We start from the raw sequence: 22,757 nt of genomic DNA on the forward strand, positions 1-22,757 counted from the left end.
CTGTGCCTAGAATGCACCAGGGCCTGAAGCAAACTTGTTATTTTGTGCCGCCTTTTCCTGGCGCAGTACTGGGGGTGAGGTGTGGGGGTGGAAATTGCTGCTTCATGTAACTATTGGGCACAGCCACTTGTGCGTGTTTTTGTGAATGACTGTATCTGCATTCATTTTAAAAGTGAACCTTGGTATAGCCCCCTTAGATACATAGTACAGATAAGACATTTAGTGCAGTACCTGTCTTCAACATAACATCTCAGTAACTGTACCTGTGTACACTATACACTCGTACGAGTGTTTGACATAACGAATGAATCGGGCTGTATTGTCTAACTCATTTTATATTACTGTATTCAGTAATCAGAAGCCTTTCTAGGAAATACATTGCATCTTTTATATAAAAACTATCTTTGATCATTGGGAAACAGATTAGAACAAGGAAGAAATGAACAGTGCAGTGTTTAAGAGATTCTTTAAAATTGTTCTAGGTTGGGCCATGCAGGTTGCTGCCTTCATTTTCATTCATAGGAAATGGGAAGAAGACAAAAATCATTTTGGAAATATGCTGGATTACTTTTGCGACATTCATGAACCTCTGCAGCTTCTCATCTTTCCTGAAGGAACTGATCTTACAGGTATATTATTCAGTTGTCTCACTGTTATAGTTATGTATTTTATGTATCTTCAGAAATAAAGAAATAGAACACAAGTTTGCCCTGTCATGGATAGTAAAGGTGATATTATGCGTTTTATTATACATAGGGCATTTTATCTTTTTATACTCTGTGAGAAGTGCAGTGCAATCCTAAGCATGTCCCACTGAGGTCTTTACTAAGGATGCTGAGGATTGCAGCCTTAGTTAATTTTCACATGTGATGCTGAAATTGTTGCATTTCCTATACAAGGTGCTGATGAAGGCTCATGTGTTGCACAGCCTTACACAGGCATTTCTGATCCACTTGCACTGTTGCAGGCATCTAGGGAAGCACCAGTGCTCTTGCACAAGAGCACAAACTCTTAAAGTTTTGTGCTGGCACTTCGGGAGTACAAGGTAAATCATTTCCAATGTGAGTGGCATTCCCAAAGTGTGGGTGTGAAACTTTTAAGTGTTTATGCTCTTGCACAGAACCACTGGCACTTCCTTAGACACCTGCAGCAGTGTGGGCTGATCAGAAAGGCATGTGTAATGCTGCGCAACATGGACTGATGTATTTACTACAATGTACATTTGATTTTAAAAATAACTTTCTTGTGAGTTCTTTCTCTCCAAATCAGCAACATTCAGAAGCTCTTTAGACAATGGGCGAATTTGCTCTAATATTTTCTTATCTCTATGCCCTCAACGTTTTGTAGGTTTTGGGAATTCACAGGGCTGCTTTTGGGAGGCATTCATATTATTTTAATTTACCAACGTATGCTTTTGTGTACCTACATTTCCCAACTGCGTAGAAGCCACTGCCTTATTTTGTGTGGCCTCATTTTGCTTCCAAACTGATAGGTACTCAAGTTTGCTGTTAGAGGAAATAATGGGTAACTAGGAAAGCATCCATGGTAAAGCCACGACCATGTCATTTGATGAGCATGGTGAAATTAATAGGTACAGAAAGTAATTGAAGAGAAAATGACTTGAGATTATTGGACTTGCCTATTGTGTACATATTGCGTTTCAGATGGCAATATGAGATTTTTTAACAAACTTCATATTCTTGCACAGCAACAGTTGTTTATACATCCAGAGGTTCCCCTCTTGCCCAGAATTAATCAAGATGTGCGGTAGTGCCGGAACTGTGTTGGTAAGGTTGCTAGGTAGTTGGAGACACTCTTTTTCTATCTCGTGAAAGAGTCACAATGTTCAATTATTCTTAGATTAAGTTGCCAGGCAAGGTAACCCTGTGTAATGGTAGAGAACAAGTGGATCTTTCTACTAGATGTTTAATCATGAATAGAATAAATAATTAACCAAAATCGAATGTATTTTTTTTCTGGACAGCAGCTAGGACTGTTTTAGTCCCCCTCCCCCACCCCCACCAGTTTGTTGTGGTATGTTTACTTTGCACACTGTTTTTCTTAGATTTGTAAGCCTATTTGGGCAGGATCTACCTTATGTGTGTTGGGTTTTGGTTTTTTTTAGTGTCATCATCTTCTCCTCTTTCTTTCCTTGAAAGGATAGGACAGGATGGGATGTGGAAAGTAGTATAGAAGCCATTGGTTTGTAGGAGATCCTTTTTGAATGGTTAGTAATTGAAATGGAGAAGGTGCTTCATACTCTACAAAGGCAAAGACCTGCTATACATGCCAGAGTGAGGCCATTGTTTTTGACTATTTCTCCTTTTTGCTGCTGCCTCTGACTCTCAGGCATGCTAGTTTAGTGCACATAATTTCGAAAATTAATCCCATTTGTAAACAGCATAAGCTGGCATGTTGCCATAATATAGACCAGTGTTTCTCAAACTTTTTGGAGTCAAGGACCGCTAAATTCTTCGTGCAGAGTTTCAAGGACCGCTACATTCTTCATGCGCAGTTTCCCGGACCAGCAGTTAGTAAAGGGGTTGGTTTCAAGTCTATCTATCTATCTATCTATCTATCTATCTATCTATCAGACTTCTATACTGCCCCAAACATGCATCTCTGGGCAGTTTAGAATGAAAATAATATAAGCATTAAAATAATTAAATTTGGAATCTTTTGCAAACATGGAATATTAGGGGTTCTTAACCTTGGGTCCCTCAGTTAAACTCCCATAACCCCCAACAACAATGGCATTTGGCCATTATGGCTGGGGATTATGGGAGTAGAAGTCCACCAACGTCTGGGTACCCAAGGTTGAGAACCCCTGAATCTAAAAGCCTGGGTGAACAAATTTGTCTCCAGTATGTCTTCAGTATGTGCGGGGTGGGGGTGGAGGTGCTTCTGATTACTCAGTGGAGAGGGTATGTTGGGCCATTAGAAAAATTCAAAAGCTACATGGGGCCAATGAAAACAACATACAAGCAAGCCCCACTGATGCAAAAGGGAAACAGCGTTCCCTCTCAAGGCGCCTTGACCACAACAGGCAGCTGGGTTTCAATCAACCAACCTTTGGCTGCAAATAATGAGCATGCAAGAACCAGCAGCCCTTCAAGTGGCGCCCACTGCCATACTTTTTCCTCCATGCCCCCGCTCTGCATACAGTTTGAAGCTGTAAAGATAGGGAATAAGATAGCTGTAGGAAGATCTCAGCAGCACATGGAGGCAAGGCACAAGAAGGGTCCCATGCCTCCGTGATACTCTTCCTCTTCCGTGCCATGTGCAAAATTGAGGAAGTGAGTGCCTTGATTTCAGTTGGGGGTGGGGGGGGTTGACTCCCAGTCAGGGACCGGCACTCAAGCCTTCGGGGACCGGCAGCGGTCCAGGGACCGGTGGTTGAGAAACACTGATATAGACTTTGGGCTGGACTTCTCTAGTCCTGTTTGTCCTTTTTTGTCTAAAGCATCAGACCCAAATGTTGTCGTTTGTTGACTGATTGCAGCCTGAAACCTTCTTAGAAGTCCCAGCAGGCTTTGCTGTCTGTGCCTCTTAGACTGTGGATGCTGCCACTTAGTCTCAATGTTGTCCTTGGCTTTTGCTTAACCCTTACAAATAGTCTTCTTCCCAAACCGCTGCCTAACATGCATTCCTGCCAATTTACCTGTCATGGAGAACTAGAACATAACTTTTTCCTGCAGTTTCTGGGGCATCATTTTTGCAAAGTTTAAATTATGTTAATACTGGATATTCCAAACCAGTGGATTTGCCCTAGGTTCTGTGGCAACCACTAGATCTGGATTGAGATCTGTCAAGATCCATATGTATGGGGGGTTCTGCGCCTGTGCAGTAACCTCACAGTAGCAATGAGGAATGAAGATCTTCCATGTTTATGTAAGAAAGCAAAACAAGTATTATTTCATTGTGTTATTAATCTAAAGAAAAACACTCTCTTATAATCTCCTTGATCCTTTCCTCCACTGATGTACTCTGTGACGCTAACATGATCTGAAGCTTAGTCACTACACTGATTTTAATCAATGTTTTTCATGTTCTTTTATCTGTAGACAACACCAAAGCCCGCAGTAATGAATTTGCTGAAAAGAATGGACTTCAGAAATACGAATATGTCTTGCACCCGAGAACTACAGGCTTCACTTTTATAGTGCAACGTTTAAGAGACGGTAACAGCCCTTTAGATACGTTGTTTTCCTCCTCTTGTCATTTTATTAGCTACTAATTATTTTGAACACATTGCTTTAGCACAGTTTTTAAATTAGATTCTATATTTAAAAAAAGATTATGAGAGGTGGTTATATATTCTGAGGAGTGGGGGCACTCATTTGCGAAAAATAAAACAAAAATGTTCTTCTACAGTGTTGACCCTTAGCTTTTGGTAGAAAGAGTGATACCTAAATACTATATTTGAGGGAATTGTTGGCATTAAAAATGATGTTTCCCCTTTGAGAGAATGGAACTTGGTGAATTGAAGATGTTCTTAGAATGCAACCCAGTGGGACTTAATTTTGAAGAAAAATACATAGGATTACTCTGCCATTCTGTTCAAAGCCATTGTGCCTATAGTTAACACAAAATCTTAAAACAAAGCAGTGATTCACATACAGTGCAGTACACCACCCATGGAAGTGCTGGGCGGCTGCTCTGTCTCCATTGATCCCCAATCTGCATTCTTGCTTCTGAGCTCAGAGAGGCTCCATCACTACTAATAACTGTTCAGTTGATGCAGTGATAAGCCTCCCATTGGGAGGCTTGTCGCTGAGTGATCATGCAGTTCTTATGGTGACGGAGCTTCTTCAAGTTTGGGATGAACAAGAATGTGATTTGGGGATGCATGAGACCATGCACAAACTTAGCCTGTCCATGGGCAGTGTACTGTGCTATATGTGAGTCATGCTTTGTTTGAATCAGCTTTTTCATATAAACTGCTATTTATTTCTGTGGTCTCAGTGAAACTAATTAAAGAATTGCCTGCATAATTTAATATATTCATACAACTAAACTTCAAGGCTTTGGCTTTAGGTGAAGCTTTTAAAGTAACTTCATGTAGATATATAAGGGACAGAATCTCTAAAACGCTGAAATCATGCATTCTAAAACTTAAGCAAAGCCAAAGTCTGAACATCTCCCTGCCCCTTTTATTTTAAAAGTAATGATGCTACTCCAAAACAGCCTTGTAATAATTTACTCCCTTAATATGAGGGTAAATTATATCCTCCTTTTTAGAATAAAGAATTAAAATATACTGCAAGCTGTATTTGGGTGAGGGGCATTTATAGGTAATATAAACCTGTAATGTTCAGCTTTGCCATGTCTGCTAGTTGTATGAAGCAGAATTTCATTGTGCCTGCAAAGATTTTGGTCACTGTAGAATTGATTAAGGATCTTACTCTGGAGAAAATGTAGTAATAGCTCTCCTCAACACCTTGCTTTGCCTGCCTGTCCTAAATAGCTGCTTCTTCTGCTCTCACTGCTTGTTGACTAGAGTGCATGTATCTCGGGAAGATCTGACTGGGCTCAGGATGGCTGTGGAAGTTGGACAGAGCAGCTGTTCCTTGGCTATCCTGATCTGTAGGAAGAATTCTTAGAACAACAATTGGCGGCGGGGAGGATATCTTGTGCATCCTAATTGGTTGCTGGATACTAAATTAGCTTTTTAGATAGTGATGCTTTGCAGCAGTGCAGAAGAACACTGTTGGTTGTGTGTGCTTTTTTAACACTATTTTATGTTTAGCTCGAGGGTCAGGGAGAGAGTGGATAATGCACTTCTGGGGGATACTTGGATAGTGCTCCCCCTTGCCATTACTGAGGAGCCTCCCTTGAATGCCTCCCTTATTCCTTGGTTATCTGGTGTGAAAGTCAGCTCTGATATTCAGTGATGAAATAACTCTTCTAGCGTAACATTTGTTGTTCATGGCATTACTGTTTGAGTCACCTATACAACACATAGAAAACCTTCAGTTTTTCTGAGCAGAGTCTAAGGTCATAGATAAGCTACTCTTATAAAACTGAAGATGCACGTGAACACCAGGCATGCCTGAGAATGTGGCCTACACTGGTTGCTTCTTGGCAGACCATGTGTTTGAGTTAGTTCATTCAGCCACTTAGTTCATTCAATGCAAGCTGACTTTTTGTTAGGGGCTAAATATGTGCATGATCTATTTATTCTGAACATCAAATAAATGTTCAGAAGCATTTGCCAAGAACCTCACAAGTACTTGGAGTGGACCTCTCTAATCTCTAATTTCCCTTGTGCATTTTCCCTTTGTCACAGGCACAGTCAGTACACGTGGACCCCCATCAGCACATTTTGACATACAGTAGTAATGTATATTGGCCATTAGCAGCTTCAGAGAAATTTGCAAAACCACCTCCATCCCCACAAACAACTCATTTCTCGCCCTACCCTGCCTGACTCTTTCTCTGCAGTTCAAAAATATAGGATTTTCTTTTTCTGCCCTTGTGATTATTGGCTAAACAGCATTTCAAGCTAGTCTGAAAAATGACAAGATTAGGAGCATAAGGAAAGTTAATTTCCAGGTGGTTATGGTGAAGCCTTCAATATCATGCCTACATCTTTGCAAACTCCTTTTCCCTTGTGCATGGATGACAACCTTAAATGCCTCGTGTTTTTCTGTGAATAAATTTTGGCTCATGGCAGTTTTCCATTCCTCAGGCTGAAATGCATTCCCTTCAGGCATAAGGACATTATTTAGCTCCAAAAATAGGTCAGTAGCGAAGGGGGAAAATGTCATGAGAAGTTTAATTGCTTTTTTAACTTTGCAAAAATTAATTTCATTTGTCAGGAGCCCTGATTAATCTGTATTGCAGGCTGTCGTATGAATGAATTACCTGTTTTATTATAAATGCCACTGTTATTTGAACCGTAAAAATACTAAGAGAGAATATGAAGTAATAACCTTCAGAAGAGAGTTATATTCACCTCTTTTGTACTGAGCATTAGTAAGGGCCTAACGTTCACTGAGCTGAAATATTGAACCTTACTTATTAGTGTTTTATTTTCTGAAGTTTAAATCAGTTTCAAAATCACATTAATAACAAACCTGTCCCCGCCCCCCAGCATAGCAGTCTTCATTTATAATGCTTGACCTCTAATCTGCCATCTTTAAACGCTTGCCCTTGTAGTTTTGGTTTCTTGCAAGTATTAGTGGGATCCACAAGTGAATTCTCAAGGAAGATTGTTCTAGAAGTCACAGCTGCTGTTTCCCTCTCCTCCCAGACATCACTTGTCCTTTGGTTTTCCTTTAACAAAAGGTTTCACAGTTCAGAGCTCGTGGGTTGTGTATTTCTGCAACCTGTGTCTTAGGCTAGGGGTTCTGAACCTGCTACGTACAATTCTGGTCACCACATCTAAAAAAGGACATTGTAGAACTGGAAAAGGTACAGAAGAGGGCAACCAAGATGATCAGGGGCCTAGAGCAGGGATGTCATTGGACTTCAACTCCCATAATTCCCAACCAAAGGCCATTGGGGCTGGGGATTATGGGAGTTAAAGTCCAATAACATCTAGGGACCCACATGTTGAGACACCCTGGCCTAGAGCACCTTCCTTATGAGGCAAAGCTACAACTGCTGGGGCTATTTAGTTTAGAAAAAAGATGACTGCAGGGAGACATGATAGAGGTCTATAAAATCATGCATGGTGTGGAGAAAGTGGATAGAGGGAAATTCTTCTCCTTCTCACATAAACACTAGAACACTTCATGGTCATCCCATGAAGTTGATTATCAGGAAATTTAGGACCAGAAAACGGAGGTATTTATTTAGTATATCTCTGCGTAAACTGCCCTGAGCCATTTTTGGAAGGGCGGTATAGAAATCGAATAAATAAATAATCAACTTGTGGAATTCTCTGCCACAAGATGTGGTGACAGCCAACAACCTGGGTGGCTTTAAGAGGGGTTTGAATAACTTTATGGAGGAGAGGTCTGTCAACGGTTACTAGTGGGAGGGCTATAGGCCATCTCCAGCCTCAAAGGCAGGATGCCTCTGAATACCAGTTGCAGGGGAATAACGGCAGGAGAGAGGGCATGCCCTGAACTCCTGCCTGTAGGCTTCCAGCGGCATCTGGTGGGCCACTGTGTGAAACAGAATGCTGGACTAGATGAGCCTTGGGCCTGATCCAGCAGGGCTGTTCTTATGTTCTTACTTCAGATGCTGCTGAACTACAACTTCCATCATCCCCAGCTACAACTTATTGTGGCTAGAGATGGTGGGAGTTGTAGTTCATCAACATCTGGAATCCCACAGGTTGGAAACCCCTGTCCTAGGCTAAATTAGTTTAGATCAGTGGTAGTTTGTTTGTTTGTTTGTTTAAAATATTTATACCCCGCCCCTCCAGTACAGGGGGCTCACAACAATAAAACAGATACAATACAAAATAAAAGTAATAAAATTAACCAAATTAAGTAAACAAATGAAAAGTTAGGCTAAAAACCACAATGAGTATTAAGTTTTAAATTAATAGTTATTTTTAAAGCTAAAAATTGAGAGTTATTAAAAAAATAAAGAACCTACCAGATGTAACCAGTGATGGAGCATTAAAAGCCTCTTTTAAAAGATGTGTGTTTAGTTCTTTAAAAACACTGAGGGAGGGCATTCTAAAGCCGAGATGCTACAACCAAAAAGGCCCTGTCTCTAGTCCCTGCCAGTCAGATCTCTGTTATTGGCAAAGCCATGAGCAGGGCCTGAGACGATGAGCAGAGGGCCCTGGCAGGTTCATATGGGTGGATGCGGTTCAACAGGTAACCTGGCCCCAAGCCGTGTAGAGCTTTAAAGGTCAAGACCAGCACATTGAATCTAGCCCGGAAGCGGACCGGTAACCAATGAAGCTGCCACAGGATGGGTGTGATACTCATAAAGCGACTTGCACCCACAAGCATCATTGCAGCAGAATTCTGGACCAGGTGAAGCTTCTGAACAGTCTTCAAGGGCAGCCTCACATGGAGTGCATTGCAGTAGTCCAATCTGGATGTTACCAACGTACGAGTGACTGAGGTCAGGTATGACTTCTCCAAGAAGGTTCGCAGCTGCCATACCAGCCATAGTTAGTAAAAGGCACTTCTGCACACCACCGCCACCTGCGCCTCCAAGGCCAGTGTTGGGTCCAGAAGCACCCCCAGGCTACGGACTTTGTCTTTCAGAGGGAGTGTGACCCCGTCCAAGACCAGAATTACCTCAGTACTCGGATGATCAGTTCTACCAATCCAGAGCACTTCCGTCTTATCTGGATTAAGTTTCAGCTTGTTTGCCCCCATCCAGTCCAGACCAGACTCCAAGCTCCGGTTCAGAACACCCACTGCCTCCCTGGTGTCTGCTGACTTAAAAGATATGTGGAGCTGGGTGTCATCAGCATATTGATGGCACCACAACCCACACCACGAATGACCTCTCCCAGAGTTTTCATATAAATGTTAAACAGCATGGGGACAGAATAGATCCCTGTGGCACCACATAGGCCAAAGGCCAAGGGGTGGAGCAGGCATCCCCCAGCACCACCTTCTGAGTATATCCCTCCAGGTAGGAGCAGAGCCACCATATAACTTGCCCCCAAGTCCCAACCTAGAGAGATGACCCAGAAGGATACCATGGTCGATGGTATCAAAAGCCACTGAGAGGTCCAGGAGGAGCAACAGAGTCACACTCCCTCTGTCTATCTCCTGGCACAGATCATCCACCAGGGTGACCAAGGCAGTTTCGGTTCCATATGCAGGTCGGAAGCCAGACTGGAAAGGATCTAAGTAATCAAATTCACCCGGGACTGCTTGGAGCTGAGACGCTTTCCAACACCTTGCCCAAGAAGGGGAGGTCTGAAACTGGTTGAAAGTTATTTAAGTCATCTGGGTCCAATGAGGGCTTTTAAAGGAGGGGCGTAATGACTGCCTCTTTCAGGCGAGAGGGGACCACCCCCTGCTCTAAAGAGGCATTCACCACCCCTGCCACCCATAGACCCAGTCGCTCCTTAGAAGACTTCACCAACCAATGTGTCCTTGGCAAGGGTTGAGGATGCATGTGGTAGGCCACAGCCTTCCAAGCAGCCTGTCCACCACCTCAGGCAACACAGTCTGAAAACCATCCAATTTAACAAGACCAGACAGTGCATTGGCAACATCCAGTTCCAGTGCTGCAAAAATCTTAGCATCCAAGTCAGAATGGATATGAGCGATTTTATCTGCATAATGTAATGCAAATTGGTCACAGTGGGCTGCCAAGGGTTCTGTTTGATGGTCTTTGGGGTCCTCACCTAAGAGGCTCCAAACCACTCGAAAAAGCTCCCCTGGATGACATTGAGCTGACGCAATGGTGGTGGAAAAGTAGGATTTCTTCACCCCCATAGAGTAGGTCCTAATATGGGCTCTAGCCTGTGTTCGATCACATTCATTCTGAGTTTTCCGCCAATGATGCTCAAGCCATCTACCAGCCTGCTTCATTGTCTGGAACTCATCTGTATACCAGGGAGTCACTTGAGAGAGAGAGAGCAAGCAGGGAGGGGCGAGTGAGCCAGGGAGCAGCGGGGAAGGGTGAGTGTGTGAGTAGCAGCGAGGGGGCGAGCGAGCAGCAGGGAGGGGGTGGCTGACACTGAGCAATAAAGCAGGGGCGGGGGGGGGAGAGAGCAACAAAGTCCTAGCGCACAGATGCTCTGTGTGGGTTCATCTAATTCTAGCTAGGCCCTATGCAGCTGCTAAAATCTCAGGCAGGTATGGGGAGAACTGTTGTCAGTGCTGCTTTGCAATCTCCAAGTCCCTGCTGTGCTTCTTTGTCCTTCTGATTCCTGTGGCCCAATGACTGCTCCCCACAAGGGAGCAGTGGCTCATGCCCCTGGCCCAGGCTGCTCTTTTATGGATGGCTGGAGGTACCTGCAGAGGGGGTGGAGCAGTTGGAAACACTCAACAATCAGGAAAGGGCTCCACCCAGCAGCAACAGGACAGGAGGTTGCCAACTTCCCCCCTTCCTAGTGCTGTCTGTGCCTTTGTTAGTAGTACATACAGTTCTTAATAGCAGATTCTCACTAAGCCCTAGTGCATTGCCTCTAGTCTCTGCTCACAGCTAGATTGTTCTTAAGAAGTAAAGGTAGCAAATACCTCTTGGAATTGCTGGTGTGTGTGTGTGTGTGTGTGTGTGTGTGTGTGTGTGTGAGAGAGAGAGAGAGAGAGAGAGAGAGTCTTTCATATATAAACTTTTTCATTTCAGACTATTTTCATTTAACAAAAGAGAAAGAGGCTGCTTGTGCCACAGCCATGCAAAGTCCTTAGCTGCATTTCAGACTGTAGCATTGCAAGATAAGGCTCTCCATACCTCCCATCTGGGCATATGTCTTTAAATCCAAACTGCATCCAGAAAGAGAATTGGTACTGGAGCTATTATCAGGAATGTTCTCACATAGATTGTGTGGATGGTTTTGGCACCCTTTCACCAGTAAGTGCTCCACCTCCACTATGCTGTGCTCTCAAGTGCAGAAGGTCTGGATTGTGGCACTAAACACTTGTATTCCTCTAAAGATAAGGGGGAAATACAGTCATTGATTAGGGAAATTGAACTACATAAGAATGATACCTATTTCTAAGAATAAACAAACGATGCAAAAGATGTCTAGAAGAGCCAGAAGTGTGTGTGCCGAGGTGCATTTTGAACTGCAATACTGTCAACTTAATCAAGTACTTGGGGGGGGGGGTTTGAATATTTGACCTTATTTTTGTCTCTTTTAAATAGCTTACATAGTTTAATATAGTTAAGTTAAATATAATTATTTAGTTTTAAATGTTAAATATTTAATTTGCTCTGCTTACCTGCAAAGTTGTATATTAGTGCAGCTGTTGAAGACAATAAAACACAATAAATGTTTAAAATGCAAAACACTAAAACCAGCACCAAAACAAATTGGGATTTTTTTTAAAGGTACCAAAATAGCCCTCTAGCCTCCCTAAAGACCAATGAATAGAATAGTTTTGAGCCTCATCCTGAATGTTTAGAGAACTGGAAAAGTACACCTTCCTAGATCCTGGGAGTGCCACTACAAAGAAGGCTTAAGATCTTGTTACCTGTAGCCGTGGTTTCTGGGGAGACTATAAGCAAGGCCTCATCTGACAATCTCAAGATGTGCTGGAGAGAATACAGAAGACACTATTACTCTGGGCTGAAGTCATTTAGGACTTTGAAAATTAATTGTTGAATCCAGAAACAAAAGGTAACTAGTACAGCTCCCTATCAGGTATTAGATAAGGCCTTAATATCCTTAGGATATCCTTAATATCAAGGAAAGTAGGCTAAAAATGACCAAGCTAAACTCAACTGACACTTTAAAAGGCCTGGAAAATAAAAGCAGGTGCCTGTGAGCCACCTGGGAGGAGTGTACCAGAGATGGGGCACACAGTCTAGAAGGCCCCCTCATTAGTCACCAACTGCCTCGTTTTAAAGGGCAGAGGCACTCAGAGAAGGGCTTCAGATTATTAACATTTTGCACTTGTGTCAAGTCAGGCGGCCCTTCAGGTACTGAAGTCCCTGACAACATTATAAGTTTGTATTATTATCATTTGGGCATTATCATTGAGAAGGTCCTCTCTCCGATAGCTACCCGCCCAGCCTCATATGGGGGTCATTCAGAAACGGGCTCTTGGAGCTTCTTGACATTCTTCAAAGGCAGCCCTACTTGAAGTGCATAGCAGTAATTCAACCTAGAAGAGTTACCAAGGTAGCTAAAACCGTTTCCCAGAAAGGAGTGCAGTTGGCATTCAAGATGCAGATGGAAAAAGGCAGTTCTGGCCAACAAAGAATCAAGAAGCAGCATTATTTCCAATAGCACCACTAGGAAGCAAACCTGCTCCTTTAGGAGTATGACCCCCTTGGGACAAATCTAATCCTTTGGTACTGGGCCTTATCTACCATCAACAACTCTGTCTTATATGTACTGAGTTTCTGTTTGTTAGGCCTCATCCTGCCATCCCTGCCTCCAGGCACCCATTCAGGGATTCCACTGCCTAACTGGAATTTGTGGATTATTAAAGGATGATTGAAATACTGTTGATCTAAGTAATATGAAGACAAATCCAAATGTATACAGCAACTGCCAAAGAAATGGGAGATTAATCCAAGGGTAAAGTTGTTCATTGGCTGCATCAGCTAAATGACATGGACGGGGTCCTGTCCTATTTTTTAAGCTTGTGTTGTGCAGCACAGCATAGGAGCAGGCTTAGTCTAGAGTAGGGCTGTACAACTTTCCTGACTATTGGCCACTGTGGCAGAGGATGATGGGACTTGCAGTCCAAAACTAACGAGGGATGAAGTTGTGCAGCCCTGTTTTAGAGAAACAACTAAGTTTTTAAAATATCCTCAAATATCATGGTTACTGTTCTTTTAATCATGTGGCTAATTTAAATGGTCAAATAGTTAAAAGCCATGAAATGGCAAACCTAGATTTGAGGTGGGGGCATAAAGTTCTGTCATGTTTTTCCAGCTGACGAATGTAGGGCCAGTGTTTTGAGTCAGAGTTCATAGAAGCAGAAGTATTTTTCTTTGCATGTAATTATGGAACGTGTTGGCTCTGTGGACTCTGCTATTACCTGTTTGCTGGAATTGGTGGTTTGGCACTCCATTGCAGTGAAGTAATGCCTTATGTTCCATTACCTTATGTCAATGAAATGAAGAGCTTGACATATGTCTCCTTTGTAGAAGTTCATTTAAGGAAGGTTTTCAAATGATGAGAGGGCAGTTGCTTGGACTGGTTCATACTGTCTCATATTGCATAGAAAGCCCTTAGCAGATCACCTGAAATTCAGTGTATCATTTGATCAAGAAATACATTTTTCTATAAAGCTAATCTGATGTGTCAGAACATTGCAATGGGTGCCATTGTGCTACCATAATAAACAAGCCCAGAGTGTTGCTTTGGAACTACTGCACTGGCAAAAGCCATCTTATCCAGATACATCACAAGCTTTCACAATGGTGTGACACAGTGTAGGAGAAATGAAGCAGGACTGGGAATGAATCAACTCTATACCACTCTAAAGATGTTTTGGCCATGACAAAGTTATTCGCTGTACTTGAAAATGTATGTTAGAGCACACTTGTTTGTTAGTTGCATAATTATTTCCACAAGGCATCTGGAATCTTATGATATTCATTTCCCCACCACCTTCAAATATAGGCTTGCCATCATTTGCTCAATTAATATAGAGATTAATCTGCCTGCAGCCCCTCCTCCTCACTCAGATGAGTTATACAGGGCAAATAGTGCAGCCCGCAGTCATCTTTCTTGATCCTCATTTTTTCTGTTGGAACTAGCTGCATTCAGTTCTCAATAGTGAAAGTTATGGTAGACTGTGGACAGCTTTGGAACAGAAAGGGGTTTTCATAATGAGTTGTAAAGAAGACGAGAGACTTGACTTCATGTATAGAAAGGGGAACAAGTTTTTTCTTGTGCATCCAGAGGAACTGAGCAGTGTTTCAGTTACAGCCAGTCCGTCCAATACATTTCTCATAATCATCTTGTTGAGCACCCTTTCTAGTGCTCATGACACATTGGGATGAATAGAAGCAGAGCTTGATATTAAGTCATTTTGAGAATTGTTAGTGTATGCAACATGGCATTGCTGTCCTGGACAAATATTATCCATGCATTTTCATACAAGAAGGAATGCCTCTTCTAAGATGCAGCTATTAAAAAAATAATGGTATTGTGTTTATAACTATACTATTTGTTTTGCAGTTTGTGCCATTGAAATTAAGTTTAAGTGTTGGATCTGGTACTATCAGATATATAGAACTTGATACATGACTATCTCCGTCAGTAAACTGCAACTGGCACACTTGCTGCCTCTCCTGTTATTAAAGGAAGAGCAACAGATTCGTTCATGCAGCCTTTAAAAAAAGCTTTTTAGTAAAAAACATGATTATGAAATCCAGCAAACTACAAAGCAGCTAAGGCTGTTGCACAGTTAAATAATTTTTGTCAATTAATCATGAGTTCTAATTGATTAGATCTGTATAAATTGGCTTATGAATAAAAATAGGTTTGAAGGGTGGGGGAAGCATACAGCTTTAGCGATTGTCACCTACTAGCCATACGACATGCAATGTGAAGTGGCTGGACACATGCCTTCCTTCCACTTGGCATACCACCCCTGCATAACCATGTGGGAGGGGATGAAATGTCTGAATCCTGAGTAATCCTTCACCTTTGTGATTCAGAATACATTTCATTCTTGGCATGACCCTAGCCCCCATTTAGTACACAGAAGGGCTACTTTGCAGTGAAGGGTAGCAGTACTGCTGTTCATTTGGTTTTGGGGTGCATGTTATGCTCACACAACCACATCCCATAGACGATTATCATTCTCTACTTAGTGGGGGAATCACATTTTCTATAGAGATCATTCTTTTTTCTAATTCTAAATATTCCTTTAGCTGTGTTGGGAAAATGTACCCCCCACACCTGGGGCCATGTCTTCCTTGCCATAGGCAATGCAGCTGGTTGATGGCAATGTCATTAATGACTCTACAAGAGTCAGGGAATCTAATGGACAGAAAGGTATCTGTTAAATTATGTATCTATCTGGCTGTTAGAGGTCTCTTAGAAAAACTCTGGTGACTTTATTGAAGGTGATATAATATCTAGAAGATGGTTTTTTTACTTGTTCATTTTCCAGGAAGTCAGCTCAATTTGTGAGTGTTTCCTATTGAATCGCTTCTTTGCCTATCTCTGGGCTCTGTGTTAGCTCCAGCAGCATTCTATGCACTGGTTTCTAGGTAGTAATTCACATGTATTGCAGATCTACAGGAACAGCTCATAGGTTCTGTCTTATGACTGCACTAATTCACTTATGAACTATGACTGAGAACTTTGCTTACAACCGATAGTTGGATTTGAATGGTCTAGTTATTTTCTGCTGTGTATAATCACTAGAAGAAAAGCAGTACCTTTCCCAGACCTAAGGCTCATTGTAGTTTGTTAGAATACAGTGTTTGACTTTTTATTCAAAACAATACTGGCCCCTAGAGGACAATCATGCTAATATGGATTTGCAAAATGTGGCCCTGTTGTTTATAGAGTGGTCTCTCTCAGTTGCTAACTGGTATCATTATTAAAATTTTACTTTTCTTTGTAAGCCTTTGCTCCATTTTCCTTGTGTATCCTGAACCCCTAAATATGTGTTTGGTCATCGCTATTTAAATAGGTTATAATTCAGTTACAGACTTCCACAATTGTCAGTAGTTGCCTTGAGAAATCAATGTGTGCCTCTTGTCCTCTTTTATTCCCAAAGTGCACAGATTTTGGCCTGTTATTTTGAGGTTGACTCACATTTTTGAGGCTGACAGTCAATTGCTGGGTTTTACTGAAGAGACCATTGGCATATTTATTTTGGCTGGATGTTGCCATAGGTACCAAAGTCAAAAAGTCAAAACACATAGGGCAGAGATGCTTGGGAAAGAGTTCTAACAGAGTCAGAGCTCTCTCTTTTTAAAAATAAATTTAATAGAAAACACAAACAGCAATTCAGCTTTATGTCGCTTACAAAACTGTTATATTATTAGAAACATGGTTCTCTTTCCAAAGTAATTTTTACCAGTCTTATTCTGACTGAATAATTGTCTTGATATACAGTATTTGCAAAAAGGAACAGAGGCCCAGATCTAGCCAGTTGCCTTGCCTGAATGAGCCATGTGCACAGAAGAGTGCTGTGCAATGTAACAAACTCAGCATCTAGCATGATGTTAATTGAAGGATTGGTACTATATGCACACCTCCTAAAAGCTCACAGCATCAAATTTGGCATAATCACTTTTCTGTCTCCTGGTCACTGATACAGTAGTTAATTGTGCCTACAACCCCAGCTGTGCAGCACATATGTAGAGATCCCCACCCCAGCATTTTAACACAAGCATTTGTGTTATACACAAGCATTTGTAAACTAGAAACAGAACATTTTGCATGCATTATTTAACACAAATGGAGTACTCATTGATTGACTGTGTCTGGTCCTGTACTTCCCATTTTTGTTCTTAGTTTGTGCCTACATTTGTGCATTTATGAGTATTGTTGCAATTTTGTGGCAGGGGAGGCTTATATCTGCGTAGAGTACATATGCTCATGGTCCTTGCTTCAGTCATTTGCACCTCCAGTTAAGGATCTCAAGTAACAGGGATAGGAAGGACCCTTTTCTGGAAACTTGATGAATTGCAGCTGGCTAGAGTAGACAGTACTGGGCTAGACAGACCAAATCAGACCCTAGGCACCTGTTTACAGCCAACAAACCTCTTCTAAAGGGAGACCATGCAGCACAGCATATGAAGCACCAGCTCCACACAGCACAGATACCAACAGCATTTGAACTCATCACAGTGGGTTGTTGCACAACTGATGTGTGCTCTCCTTGATTTGTGCTAGAGTAAAAACATTGCTGTCCTTGAACTAAGATAAGATATAAAGAAATCCAAGGGAGAATCCTTAGACTTTGGTCCCAAAAGGAGGACCACTACATGCTGAGTGCAATGTCAGAAAAAAACCCTAGTGTTTGGTTTGACAGAATAATAGGGCAAGGCCATACTGGGATATTCCATTCCATTCCATTCCATTCCATTGCACATACATTTCCATTATAAAATATTAGAGAGAAAGGCTTACACATTAGGCCTCCATGCTGACTTCAGCCTCCTCATCGATGTCCAGCCCACTCAGGGAATTCCAAATACCCAGGTCTTTCCTTTCCGACTTCCTTGTTAGAAGGTCTAACAAGGAGGTAAGAAAGGAAAGGCCGTCTCAAACCCAACAAATTGGAGGTAGTAATGGGACATTGCTGCTTCTATATCTGGATACTGAAGAACATGTTAGAACTAGCCAACCCGCACAAAGCATCTGTGCGCTCTTTGGGTCTGGCTGTTCCCCCCTCCCTCCTGCCCCACTCTCCCCCTCCCTCCCTCCTGCCCCACTCTCCCCCTTCCTCCCTCCTGCCCCACTCTTCCCCCTCCCTCCTGTCCCACACTCTTGCCCCTCTTCCCCTCCCTCCCGCCCCACTCTCTTTCCTCCTCCCTTCCCTCCACACTCTCTCTTGCCCTCCATCCCCCTCCCACCCCTCTCTCTCACTCTCCTGCCCCACACTCTCCTGCCTTCCCTCCCCCTCCCCCCTGCTCCTCTCTCCTGCTCTCCCCCTGCCCCACTCTCTTACCCTCTCCCCTGCTCCCCCTCCCCCCTGCCCCACTCTATCTTGCCCTCCCTTCTGCCCCACTCTCTTGCCTTCCCCCAACTCTCTTGCCCTCCCCACTGTATCTTGCCCTCCCCCTCTCCCACTTTCACTTGCCTCCCCCCCGCCCCATGCTCTCTTGCCCTCCCCCTCCCTCCTCCCCCTTCCCTCCTCCCCATTTTACTTTGCTTACCCATTTTACTTTGTGGCATTTTGCTTACCCATTTTACTTTGCGGCAGATGGGCAGCCAAAAAGGGCTCCACCACCGCTTTGCTAGATTGACTATACTGACTGTATGCTTACTATGAACTGTAATTGTTGTGAACTGTTTCTGGTCAAGTAATGTAAAATGTTTATCTATCTCTCAATAGAAACAAGACATTAAAAAGGAACAGTTAATCATTACAGATACAGTAACAAAACGTTCTTGCTGTAGAGAGCTGCAACAGACATTAGTGCACAAACAACTAAGCTCTGCAACTCTGTCATGTTTTGTCCAGTGGGTTGTGCCAAACAAGCCTGTATAGCATAAGGTTCTTGTGTGCTGTTGCCACTGAACTGATAGCAATAGCAATAGCACTTACATTTATATACCGCTCTATAGTTGGAAGCTCTCTAAGCGGTTTACAATGATTTAGCATATTGCCCCCCAACATTCTGGGTACTCATTTTACCGACCTCGGAAGGATGGAAGGCTGAGTCAACCTTGAGCCTTGAGCTGAGTCAACCTGATGCCCAAAGTATGTATAGTATGCAAGTAGAAGAGGTGGCAGAGGGAGAAAGTATTCAACCTTTCTTTGCCTGCCTTCCCCATCTTTAAGTGGCTTCCTCTTTGCGGGGTTTAAATATTGGAAAACTTGTGATTTTTAATTTAATTTAATTAATTTATTACATTTCTATACCCGCTATCCTAAGGCTCTGGTCTGTGTACAAAAAACTCCACCAAAAAACAACAACCACCCACCATTTAAAACAATTGACTTAAACTGTTTTAAAATTTGTTTTATATTGTTTTAAAACCATTTAAAACCAATTTAAAGGTTATTTTAGTAGGAAAAGCTAATGTTAAGGGTGTAATTTGGAGCAGGGATAGGTGAGACAGTGGGACAGGAAGAACTTTGGGATGGAGGAATAGAAAAAAAGAGAAGGTATAGATGGTGGGTTGGAGAAAGAGCAGGCGGTGGGGGCTCAGAGTAAATGTTAGATCAAATTTCTTACCTCATTATCCCCCCCCCCCTTAACAAATATGCTTTTCCATGGCTAATGTGGCCTTGAGTTAGTTAGTTGTTCTAGTAAGAACTAATCAGCCTGCTTTTCTTTCACTGTCTCTACAACTGGACTAAATTTGGTTCAAATAGAGGTCCACAAGTTAAGATCTCTTGCACCTCAAATGTTCATGCATCCACCATCTTGGATCTGGGTGGATGACATCATCACAAACTGCACCACTGAGGTGTCCCTGTGTGTCACTCACTGCAACTGTACCTAATTTGGTTTAAATTGGTTAGACAATCCACAAATTACCCCGCTTGCACCTCAGATGTTAATGCAGCCACCATCTTGAATTGGAGTGGATGACATCATCACATACCACACCATTTGCACACCCCATGTGTCCCTACAGCTGTAGCAAATTTGGTTCAAATCAGTTAAGCGGTTCACAAATTAGCCCACTTGCACCTCAAATGTTTACGCGTCCTCCATCTTGGATTGGGGTGGATGACATTATCACAAACTGAGCCATTGAGGTGTCCTTGTGTGTCTCTACAACTGTACCCAATTTGGTTCATATTGGTCCAGGCATCGTGAAGTTGATGGTGGGGGGACACATGGACGGACACATACACACACAGAAAGCCAGGGGATCTCATAAGCCTACTGGAAAGTAGGCTAAAAATATAGAAGTATTTGGGTCTATTTGAGTTGTGCACTGCTGTTTTACATTTTCACAATGCTACAACACAGATATATAGGATAACTTCGTAACTTGCGGGAGTTCTTTCTCACCTACTACTACAAGTAATGGAATTGCAAGTAATTGCTATGGGAAAGAGGGAGTTTGGTTCAAGAGTGGAGAGAAAACAGTGAAAAAACATACTGTGGCATGGGGTCCCCATATGCCCAGGAATGCCCCCCCAACCCACAAAAAATCACAGAAAAGAGTCAGTTTTTGTAAAGAAACAAGCCACAAAATGGCTCCTGTAGACAAAATGGTGGGTGGAAGTGAACTCTGTGGTTGCTTCTGGCCCTCTAGGAACCACAGATACATGGGTTTAAACCCTTTGTACCCATGAATACTGGAAACGGTTGTCTGTTAGATACCCCACGGATACACGGAACTGCCAGTCACGGTTCCACGAATAACGAGGTTCTCCTGTACTTTTGTATCAGGAACACTTCAGCTCCACAGAATCATATGAGCAGTCATCTCAGCTTCATAGTATTGACATGTTGATTCAGCAACCCAACCCAAAGCTGTCCTCTCATAAATGGCATTCTGCAGAATTCTACAGAGTTCTGCTTAAGGTAAATTTTAGTTTGTCGTGAACCATGCATTCTGCTGACTGCAAATGAAAAGATGGACTGGCCAGGGCTATTTCTTGTAAATAGCAGTGCTCAATAATCTTGTTAAAAGGCACTGCAGGTAACAGCACAGTGAGAGCTGGGCCTCCAACTGGGCTTTATGAAGTCTTAATGGGAGCGGTTGCCATATGAGATGGGACATTCCAGAGGCCTACTAAGGCCTGCTATAGATGGACATGGCTTCCTGCAGATTTTTTTAAAAAGAGTTTGGTGACTTGGCTCAGTTGTAATAATTAAATAGAGAACGTTATCCCACAGAGTTTGGCTGCCAGAGACAATAATTCCACTCTCTCCATCTAATTCTGCCCATTAATTATCATCTTGGGTATGTGGCATTCAAAGAACCATGTTCTTCAGTCCTGCCAAGAACCACCAGCTTCTGCTGACCACATTGCTTTAGTCTCCTTTCAGCATAGCTGACAGAGCGGAATGTATTTGCTGGAACCAACCAAATTTATCCACATAATTGTAAGAAGCTGAGCTGGTGTTAACAGGCCCACCCTATTTTTTTTAACTTTTCTAAAAGCAGATCATTATGGAAAAATAGGGAGAGCAAATAATCTTGCATCTTTGTCTGCATTTTAAATATATTGTAATTTTAAATTCATTCTAGCCTTAAAAAAAAAAAAAGTGAACGCTTTATTTTTAGCTAACGAACCAGTTCAGTACAATTTTCTGATTCAGAACATATTTTGCAATAAGAATGCTAAAAATAGCCTGTCATGAACTGCAGCCACTTGAGAAAGCTGGTGTATTGGTGCAGCACAGGGGGGAAAAACATTAACAGCCAAAGACGTCTTAGCCCATAAATATGATTAAATGCTAAAAAGCAAACAATTATTTTTCGAACCACCAAGATATTCTTAGTTGTGAATAAAACTCATTGTAATGCTAATGAAAACCTTCTTCTTTAACTAATGTACTTGGAGGATATCCTCCCTCTTTGCATTATTAATACAGCCAAACCACTGGAAAACTAAGTGCAAATGCCAATCCACTTAGTGCTATCATTCCCTCAGCAGAACTTTCCATTTTAAACTATAGCATGTGTTGAGTGGCAAGCAGAATGAAATATACATGTCCTTTCAGTAGTGTGTCATTGTCAGTCTTGGGAGTGGAGGGAAGAGAGCAATTAACATATTATTCATGTTTAACATTGTTTCACCTTTTAGTATTTTGGATTTTTAAAATAGGGGAATAATAACACAAGCAGCCACATAGTTCATGCTTTTTATGCAAGCCAGTTTGTATTGATGTATTGAAAGAGAAAGAATGGAAAGAGAAAGAGACATGGCCTGATATTGTAGGCCATTTGATCAAATGCCTTTTGTTAAAGATGGAAGTGTATAGGAAGATGATATAAAAATGTGTGTAGGGAGGTGTCTTTTATATACCTTTTACTACATCCCCCCCACATGGTTAGTTTAGAAATTCCTTGATACTACATCAGTAATCTATTCTGCAGGTGAATGTTTTGAAATGTCTGTGTACCATTCAGTATAGTCTGCAGCTGTGTCTGAGCATCTTTGAATGCACAATATAATAATTCAGCAATGGAGTTGGGGGGGGCGGCGGTATCTGCTGGGCTGGCAGCATCATTTGGGGATCAGCATCATTGGGCAGCTGCCACTGCTTACTCCTGAAACCACCTCTGTGCCCAAAAGTCTTTATGTGGTGGTGGTAGAGTAACCCTCTTGGGGCCCACCCAAATTGGAATGGACCCATGGAGGTAAGTTTGCCAAGGGCCTTCTGAAACTTGCATTTGCCTCTGCATCTCGGACTGCTTCCTAAAGCCATTCACAAGGAGCTGTCATGAGAACAAAAAATCAGCTCTTTCTGGGTTCTCTTCTTCCTAGGTGACAACCCCTGCTAACTTGGCAAAGAGGCACCTTTTAACGTGGCGATTCTCTTTATTTAGCAAGGGGAGAGTAACTGGCCCTATCCACCCCCAGCACAGTACC

At 42.4% G+C, this 22,757-nt stretch overlaps 1 protein-coding gene across 7 annotated transcripts in view; it reads left to right on the forward strand.

Moving 5' to 3' along the window:
- Positions 1-22,757, forward strand: part of LCLAT1 (lysocardiolipin acyltransferase 1) — a 174,414-nt gene that overhangs the window by 89,371 nt on the left and 62,286 nt on the right. For 6 of the 7 annotated variants that reach the window (XM_053306789.1, XM_053306799.1, XM_053306778.1 and 3 more), the window contains 2 exons: positions 483-629; positions 4,065-4,181. In XM_053306789.1, coding sequence (XP_053162764.1) covers positions 483-629; positions 4,065-4,181 — 264 coding nt within the window. The remainder of the gene's footprint in view (positions 1-482; positions 630-4,064; positions 4,182-22,757) is intronic. The other variant, XM_053306826.1, reaches the window with a different exon arrangement.

Source organism: Hemicordylus capensis, chromosome 1, assembly GCF_027244095.1.
Source record: "Hemicordylus capensis ecotype Gifberg chromosome 1, rHemCap1.1.pri, whole genome shotgun sequence".
NCBI classification, from domain to species: Eukaryota; Metazoa; Chordata; class Lepidosauria; order Squamata; family Cordylidae; genus Hemicordylus; species Hemicordylus capensis.